General features: G+C 36.7%; 1 protein-coding gene across 1 annotated transcript; it reads right to left on the bottom strand.

Annotated features, from left to right (window-relative positions):
• Positions 1-6188: 6188 nt before the first annotated feature.
• LOC133296647 (small ribosomal subunit protein eS4y) lies at positions 6189-8686 on the bottom strand. The gene is made up of 5 exons (XM_061495672.1): positions 8608-8686; positions 7972-8049; positions 7707-7887; positions 7072-7169; positions 6189-6779 (listed from the first exon to the last, which is right to left on the bottom strand). Exons 1-5 carry the CDS (start codon positions 8608-8610, stop codon positions 6345-6347), a joined length of 795 nt encoding a protein of 264 aa, XP_061351656.1. The 5' UTR covers positions 8611-8686; the 3' UTR covers positions 6189-6344.
• Positions 8687-9735: the final 1049 nt, after the last annotated feature.

Raw genomic sequence — 9735 nt, 5'->3', positions numbered from 1 at the left:
CTGATGTCTGCTCCATGTCGGAAAGATCCCTTGGAGGAGCTCAGTACTTTGTTTCATTCAATGATGACCATTCCCGCAAAGTGTGGGTGTATTGTTGAAGTCTAAAGACCAGGTACTCCAATCATTTAAAGAATTCTATGCTATGGTTGAAAAGGAGACTGGCAAGAAAGTGAAGGTGGTCTGATCTGATAATGGTGGTGAGTATTGCAGCCCATTTGATGCATACTGTAGAGCGGTCGGGATCCGACTTGAGAAGACGCCCCCCAAGACTCCACAGTTGAATGGACTGGCTGAGAGGATGAACAGAACTATTGAAGAGAAGGTACGAAGCATGTTATCCAATGCCGGGTTACCGAAATCATTCTGGGGAGAAGCCGTCAAAATCGCTGTTGACTTGATCAACCTCTCACCATCACGGCCACTTGAAGGAGAAATTCCAGAAGTCGTCTGGACAGGTCGGAAAGCGGCCTATAATCAATTGAAAGTGTTTGGATGCCGAGCTTTCGTGCATATCCCTAAAGATGAAAGGGCAAAACTCGATGCGAAGACAAAAGAATGCATCTATCTTGGTTCGCCGAGATGTGAGTTCGGGTTCCGACTTTGGGATCCAATCAATAAGAAGATCGTGAGAAGCCGAGATGTGATCTTTCATGAGCATGAGAACATTCATGACATCTCGAAGCCCAAAGTCCGGGTTACTGTCAGACGTGAAGAACCCATCCCTCCTGTCCGAGCTGAAGCAGGGGGAGAAAATGAAGAAAATGATGATCAGCAACAAGATGAAGATGACCAAGACATTGAGGTCCGAGTTGATGATGAGATCCGGGATGAGAATGATGAACCGGGTCCTCAAGCTGAAGAACAGCCGAGATATCCAACTCGAGAGAGAATACCCTCTACGAGATACCCATCTGATGAATACACCGTTGTTGCTGAAGACGGTGAGCCTCAGAGTTATGATGAGGCTGTGATGAGCTCAGAGAAAGAAGAATGGAAAAAGGCAATGCAAGACGAGATGAAGTCTCTGCACGAGAATCAGACTTATGAGCTGACTGAGTTGCCAAAAGGAAGACGAGCTCTGAAGAATAAATGGGTCTACAAGATTAAGAATGAAGAAAACGGGCAAAAGCCGAGATACAAAGTCCGGATTATAGTGAAAGGCTGCAATCAGAAGAAATGAGTTGATTTTGAGGAGATTTTTTCTCCTGTTGTGAAAATGACCTCGGTCCGAACCGTGTTAGCCATGGCGGCTTCGATGGATCTCGAGGTAGAACAAATGGACGTGAAGACGGCATTTCTTCACGGTGATTTAGAAGAAGAAATATATATGGAGCAACCTGAAGGATTCCAAGCTCCAGACCAATAAGACTTGCTATGTCGGTTGAAGAAGAGCCTCTATGGCTTGAAGCAAGCACCTCGGCAGTGGTACAAGAAATTTGAATCATTCATGATTAATCATAAGTTTGAGAAGACTAAAGTCGACCACTGCATATTTGTGAAGAGGTATGAGGCAGGAGACTTTCTGATCTTGTTGTTATATGTTGACGACATGCTTATTGTAGGGAAAGACAAATCGAGGATAGCCGCCCTGAAAAAGGCGTTGAGCTCGTCCTTCGCATTGAAGGACCTCGGCCCTGCAAAGCAGATTCTCAGAATCAAGATCATCTGAGATACACAGAAGAAGCTACTGTGGCTGAGTCAAGAGAAATATATTGAGAAGATTTTGAAGAGATTTAGCATGGACAAAGCCAAAACAGTGAGCACCCCCCTTGCCGGACACATAAAGCTGAACCAGAAGCAATGTCCGAGATCTGATGAAGATAAAGATGAGATGATGAAGGTCCCGTACGAATCCGCCGTCGGAAGCTTGATGTATGCAATGGTTTGCACTAGACCCGACTTGGCGTATGCTGTTGGAATGGTAAGCCGGTATTTGTCAAACCCCGGCAAAAGCAGTGGGAAGCAGTGAAGTGGATCTTCAAGTACCTCCGAGGTACAACCGACTTATGTCTCCGATTTGGAGAAGGCAAAGCCGAGTTGCAAGGCTACTCGGATTCTGATTTAGGGGGAGACGCCGACTCGAGGAAGTCGACTACAGGATATTTGATGAGATTTGTCGGAGTAGCTGTCTCTTGGCAATCAAGACTTCAGAAATGTGTTGCACTATCGACAACTGAGGCTGAGTTCATTGCCGCTACTGAGGCAAGTAAAGAGATGTTGTGGATGAAGAAGTTCCTCATGGAACTCGGCCATGATCAAGACAAGTACGAGCTGGGTTGTGACAATCAAAGCGCAATCCATCTTGCGAAGAATTCGACCTATCACTCCTGCGCTAAGCATATTGATGTGAGGTATCACTGGATCCGGGATGTGGTGGAAGGTGGAGAGGTCGAACTCGTCAAGGTGCACACTGACCAAAATTAGTCCGACATGATAACGAAGCCGGTTCCAGCAAGAAAATTTGAAGACTGCTGTTAAGGAGCCGGGTTGATGCTGAAGCCGACGCATTGAAGTTGGAGGGGGAGATTTGTTAGGCTTCCTCCTTCAATGCTAAGCCCAAGCCCATTTGACGGATTTCCTAAAAACCCTAACCCTAATTTACACCTCCTCTATATATACTCATTAGTTGTGGGTGGAGGCTAGGTTAAGAAATTTGAGAGAATTATTTGATTGTTTGAGCAAAGCTTTATGCTTTGCATTTGAGAGATCTCTAGAGAGAGTTTGAGTGAAATATCTCTAGGGTAGTTTGATTATCACCATTGTTGGAGAGGTTGAGTTAACCACCACATTGGTGTATTTGATTCTTTGTAACCATTATTTTCATAGTAGATTTTTGATCTCGACTAGGTCCCGTGGATTTTTACTTCTTCATTGAAGAAGGTTTTCCCACGTTAAATCTGGTTGTGTTCTTCTTCTCTCTCTCCTATTTTGTGTTTTTCGTTTTTGATTTTTCCGCTGCGCTGCCTGACCTGGTGAAGTTCAGGCCGAGGTATTGCCGAGATCCGAGATCAGGATCTTGTTGATTGACTTCCGCACAAAGGCTGCTTAGCCGAGCTTGAGGGAACCGAGTTCCCAACAACATGCACCATCTTTGATGAGCCTCTTTGGTTGTGTGTTCAAGGTTTTGCCAGACAATGCTTCCCATTCACTATGTTCTTACCTTATGTTCTATGACTTCTACATAGTTCTATTTTTTTATTTTTTTTTGAATTAACCCAACCTTAATTAGTTCTTTGAAGTGAGTTGACTTTTTTTAATATCCCACAAACTTTAACTCTTTAAGCCGGCTACGAGGCTAATATGTAGCTCTATTGCCGATCATGAGAAAATAGCCCAAAGCAGGGTCCAAGCTGATCTTAGACTTGGTTTCTAAATTGCTCTCCAGGAGCTCCATAATTAGGGGTATGCAAAAAAACTGGTTCACTTGCCCTGCCCTTGATCCGACCTTGACCCGACCCATAAATACCCATATTTTTTGAACTGGTTTAAATACTGACTCACTTTTATTTGGGTCAGGTTTTGGCCTGACTCGTTTTAATATTGACCCACTGACCCAAAACTTGAGCCATACCCATTATATGAAAAAAAAAATCACAATTATATTAAAAGAAAAGTTTTAACGTAAAACAATTACGTCAAATTTTTTTATGGAAAATATTTTCATAAAAATTTTCGCAAAAATTTTTGATGAAAAATATTTTCATCAAAATTTGTGACTAAAAACATATCGGTAAAAAAATTTGAAGGAATATTTTTTTTGTCAAATTTTTTTACGGAATCTAAATTTCGTAAAAAATATTTCACAAAAAAATATATTCATAAAAACTTTCGACGAAACACATTTTCATCGAAATTCTTTGACGGAAAAAAATTTCATCAAAATTCTTTATAGATTTCAAATTTCGGCGAAAGTTTTCGACGAAAACATTTTCGGTAAACTTTTTGACCAAAAAAAATTTCGTCGAAATTTTTAGCGAAACACATTTCTATCAAAAAAATTCGACTAAATATTTTCGTCAAGTTTTTTGAGATAAAGAATATATCCATCAAAATTTTCAACGTAACAAATTTCTGTAAAAAAAATTTGTAAAATTTTTTGACAAAAATATTTCGATAAGAAATTTTGACAGAAAAAATATTTTGTCTAAATTCTTTAGAGAATCTAAATTTCGTCGAAAGTTTCAAATGAAACATTTTCCTCAAAACAATTTCCATTGAAAATTTCGACGAAACACATTTCCATCAAAAAATTTCGACGGCAAAAAATTTCATTAAAATTCTTTACAGATTTCAAATTTCGGCGAAAGTTTTCAACGGAAATATTTTCGTCATCAAAAAATTTTGACGGCGAAAAATTGCATCAAAATTCTTTACAGATTTCAAATTTTGGCGAAAGTTTTCGACGGAAACATTTTCGTCATCAAAAAATTTTGACGGCAAAAAATTTCGACGGCAAAAAAATTCATCGAAATTCTTTACAGATTTCAAATTTCGGCGAAAGTTTTAGACGAAAAAATTTTCGTTAAATTTTTTGACAAAAAAAAATTTCGTCGAAATTTTTAGCAAAACACATTTCCATCGAAAATTTTCAACTAAATATTTTCGTCAAGTTTTTTGATAAAAAATTTCCATCAAAATTTTCAATGAAACACATTTCTATAAAAAAATTCCATAAATTTTTTTGAGATAAAAAACATTTTGACGAAAAAAATATTCTGTCAAAATTCTTTAGAGAATCTAAATTTCGTCGAAAGTTTCAAATGAAACATTTCCCTCGAAATAATTTCCGTCAAAATTTTTGTCAGAACACATTCCCATCGAAATTTTGAACGAAAAACATTCCGTCAAATTTTTTGACAAAATTCTTTTTTCGTTTAAAACATTTGATGGAAGAAATCATTTTCGTCAAAACTGTTGACGGAAACTAAATTTCAATAGAAAATTTTTTTTTGTAAAAATTTCGACGAAAAAATAATTTTGTAACGAAATTTTCGTCTTTTGCAACGTAAAAATTTCGACAAAATTTTGTGAGAAAATCAAGTCAAAAACGGGTCAGGTCAGATTTGACCCAGTTCAGAAACCAAGTCAGGTCAGATCCAAACTGGTTCTGAACTAGTTCAACAAAATCCAATCCAAGTTTGACCTAACTTGGATCAAATTAAAGCGGGTCGGGTCAAAATACCTGACCTATAAAAACCAAGTTGGGTCGAGTCGGACAAAAACCTGACCCGACCTGACTCATGCACAGCCCTACCCATAATCCGAGCCATATGCGGAGACCGTGAAAATGACGTCCCCACTCAGTCATCAACCTTCACTAACATATATACACCTAAACGTAATTTTAGTTAACTAAACGCAAGTTTATTCACGTGACATTCTTATTTGGTTTCACGTTGTAACCATTTCCGAAACTTTGATTCTGTGCCCAAATTCCCATTTGATCTTATGTCATTGGAAGAATCCTGCCACCAGAAGAAGCTGGCGTGCTGGGTGATTGAGCATCAGATTCTACAATTCCATGAAAATCACCTTGACTGAAGAATTTGTTTAAAACATTTAAGAAAAAATAATTGCCAAAACATTATACTACAAATTTTCGTTATTAAGAAGAATAAAACCGCACGGAAGAAAGAACCCTCTGAAATGAAAATAATATTAAATGTAGAAGTTTATAAACATTCGTGATGGCCTTAAACGTTAGACGAGCATTACAGCTTTACAGCAACTGAAATTCATAGTGCTGGATCCATTATGAAGAAACACGTTGTTAACAAAAGTTACACATTTCATGATGAATTTAAAAAAAAAAATTATAGCAATACTTCATACAATGACAAGATGTGAAAAAGTTTACCTTACGCAGCGAGGCTAGTGCACCATAAAAAACCCATGAAATTCATACAAAACTACCAGTTAAGTCAATGGTGTGAGTTTAGTATGTTTAACGCAAAATCACGGCAAAACTTAACCCTAAACCACCAATATATATATATATATACACTACAGTCACGGCAAAACTGTTCTTTATGACCTCGATGAGTTGTATTAAATCATTCAATATAGTAAGCAAATAACCACATTCAATGGCAACAAGATTCTAATCCAAGAGTAACTACTATGGTATTTCATTAAGATGGACTTGCGTCCATGATTTTGTACTAGAAGCAAAATCGAAACCTCAGGAATGGAAAGATTCCTTCATTAAAATAGCAGGCAAAATAAAAGTTGTATAGTGCATAAGTCAAAATTCAACTGATAAAATCTCAAGACAAACTGAAATTAGAAACCAAAAGCATTCAATAAAACTACAAAACACCCACGTCTATTCATTCCACAGATATTTAAGCAGCAGTAGTTTGTTGGGAAGCAATCCTTTTCCTAGCTTCTTCAATGACTGACAGCTTAATACCCTTACCCTTGGGAAGAGATACCCATGGTTTTGTGCCCTTGCCAATAGTGAACACATTGCCCAAACGAGTGGCAAATTCATGCCCAGTGGCATCCTGAACATGGACTGTCTCAAAGCTTCCCTTGTTCTTGTCCCTGTTCTTGATCACTCCAACTCGGCCCCTGTTCCTTCCACCAGTTACCATAACTACATTCCCAACATCAAATTTGATGAAGTCAACAATCTTGTTTTCCTCTAGATCCAGCTTAATGGTGTCATTAGCCTTTACGAGAGGGTCTGGGTAGCGGATAGTCCGACCATCATAGGTGTTCAGGTACGGAATACCCTTTTGCCCAAACTGCACTGACCGAACCTTGCAGAGCTTAAACTGCCATACACACCACATACAAGGAAAACCCATGAAACTATAATCATTAATAGGAAAGTCAATTATTTATTTGGTTGTAACTCCAAAATTCAAACAATAACTACACAAAATCCTGAACTTAAACGGCATGTTCACCGTCATCAACACTAGTTTGTAGCCTACACATAAGAACTTAACACAATGAAAAGTTCAACCACCACCTGTTATTATATAATAATAAGAATTACACTTAAGAGTAATTTTCGTTTGGGGGCGGATGGAAGAGAAATATTCAGTAATCAAATTAAAGTACCTTTGCCTCATCATCCCTGACTGAGTGGAGACGGAATCGGCCTTTAGTGTCATAAAGCAGGCGAAAGTTCTCATTGGTTTTAGGGATAGATACAACATCTGCAAAGAGACATAAAATTTGTTATATATACATACATACACACACACACACACACACACACACACACACATATATATACATATACATACAGCCAAAACAATAGAACTATACAAACATAAAGTATGGGGAGGAGCCAGGTAGAATTCTCTGCAACTTAATTAATTACACAAATTCCAGCTCACAATTGCAAGGTATTGGACAATCTATGCAATACAGGTTGACATTGACAATGCATTGTCACACTGTGCGACAGAAACTATATCCTGCATTCTCTTGGAACAAGAATCCGTGGGATTCAGTTAATAGTTAAATTACTCTTCAATACACCGGATATATAGGTATAGCTATTAAAATACCCAGATACCTAGAGTTCAAGAAAGCTTGCTAAGTACATCAGAACACATCAAGCTCAAAACAAAATAATAATAAAATACTATAGCATAATATGTGTCCCAAAAAGGAAATATTCTATAGCTTATTGCCCTAACAAAATGAAATGTGCAGTTATTCTGAAAATGGCCATGTAGCATACATACCCATGAAGCCAGCTGGATATGTCTTGTCTGTCCTGACTTTGCCATCAACAAGGATATGGCGTTGCATCAGAATGGCAATGACTTCACGGTATGTTAAAGCATACTTCAATCGGTTTCGCAAGATGAGTATGAGAGGGAGGCATTCCCTAGATTTGTGTGGTCCAGATGAGGGTTTAGGAGCCTATAGAGGAATAAAAAAGGATCACATCAGTCTCCGTAATGCACAGTTTAAAGCATGTCAAAAGATGATGAAACTTTTACTTACAAATGCACCACCCAGTTTATCAAGCATCCAATGCTTTGGAGCATTGAGCCTCTTCAAATGCTTCTTCAATCCCCTAGCCTGTTTCAGCCATAACCATTAAAATTCAAAGCGAAACACAAATTAACAAAGAGATTCAAACATCAAGTCTAGCATTAAATTTGATTAGAACTTCGGGCCGGATCATATGGATTCTAAACTGCCATGAAATTTTTATAGAAAACACAGAGAACAGATTATGTTCAAAATCTAAGCTTCCTCTTCTGGTTGTGTCCAAAAACTACAATACATCTTGTGCAAAGTGAAATATAGAGAAGCCTGATGCACACATTTCAAGACATGGATCCATATGCGATTGTTGTATTAGAACTCCAACAAAAATCAAATGAATAGCAACACCATGTTTTGAAATAGGTGATCTACAGATATAGCGACACTATGATAGCAAAGCATCAAACTTTCAGTTCAAATATAACAAAAGGCGGATTAAAACTCGCAATTACATGAAATGATTGAAGATGGAATTCGAGCAAAATGCCAAAAAAAAAAAAAAACAACAACAACAAAAGATCCAAACCAATTATGATGAGATTCAAAACACATCAAAATCGGAATAAGTGGAAGGAGGAGCACACGAACCATCTTGTGTTTGCGAAGAAAACTAGTGCTCCACTACTACGGCAGCAAACTGAAAAGTGGAAGAGAAGTTGCGACTCTTATAATGCGAGAGGTTCATAAACCCTAATTGGTGAATGCTGGGTCATGGGCCTCATGTACCCTTTTACTTAATTACGGCTATAGTGGGCCTTATAGCATAACAGATTGGGCCTATGCCGTTAGTAAGACATGGTCCGTTAATTTTCTTTAAAATACCGGAATCCACAATAAATAATAATACATGAGATTTGAAGAAAAAAAAATAATGTAAAAGATAAAATTTAAAAGTAATTGATAATTTAAGAATTTTTCAAAAAAATAAATAACCGTGAAATTATGTTTCTCAAAAAGGAAAAGATTATAATAGAATGTTATTTCATTTTTAAGAATTAAAAATTTATTTTATTATATAAAGATGGTAAATATCAAATTATTTTATCTTCCTTTACTTAATAAAATTAATTTACATAAGCAGGATAAAATGGAAAAGAAATAATTCGAAGACAAAACTATATCATTTTTCTTTCCTTCCTTTACATAACAAAAATGCAAAAATATAAAACCAAGAAAATTCTTTTTATCCAACTCTCTTATTTCCTTTTCGTTCATTCAAATTTTGAAACCCAAAAAAATTAATTTTCATTTTGAACTCACCAGAAATAACTTATATTTATTGACTGGAAAAATTTTTACTCTTAATAATAATGATGAAAACACGAGACAAGACAAATCAATTTGAAAATTTTAATAACAAATCACTGAATTAATAAGGGGTTTGGTTCATACAATGCAAAAAAGTAGTTGGTTCAAAGAACCCATACGGATCTTGTGAAAAACAAATTAATTCGGTTTAGATTTTCTTTTCTTTAAATAGTATTTCATTCTTTAAAAAGTTAAACAGTGTTATTTTAAATATTATAGGGGTGATAATTTTAAACACAATCCGTGGAGAAATTGGTGTTCACGTGATATATTTTTTAATTCGCGTTGCATTTATGTTAGCAAAAGTTCACATAGCAAATTTTGTGTGGTGTTACGTAAATGACTTATCTGATTTCATGTGAAGAGAAAAGAGAGAGAAAAAAGTCATTAATATGTTGGATATTAATT

This window comes from Gastrolobium bilobum, unplaced genomic scaffold (assembly GCF_033153095.1).
Source record: "Gastrolobium bilobum isolate Gb01-03AN ecotype WA unplaced genomic scaffold, APGP_CSIRO_Gbil_v1 utg6129, whole genome shotgun sequence".
In the NCBI taxonomy this organism is placed as follows: Eukaryota; Viridiplantae; Streptophyta; class Magnoliopsida; order Fabales; family Fabaceae; genus Gastrolobium; species Gastrolobium bilobum.
The sequence above is the reverse complement of the archived record's forward strand: the minus strand, read 5'-3'. Positions and strand labels throughout refer to the sequence as shown.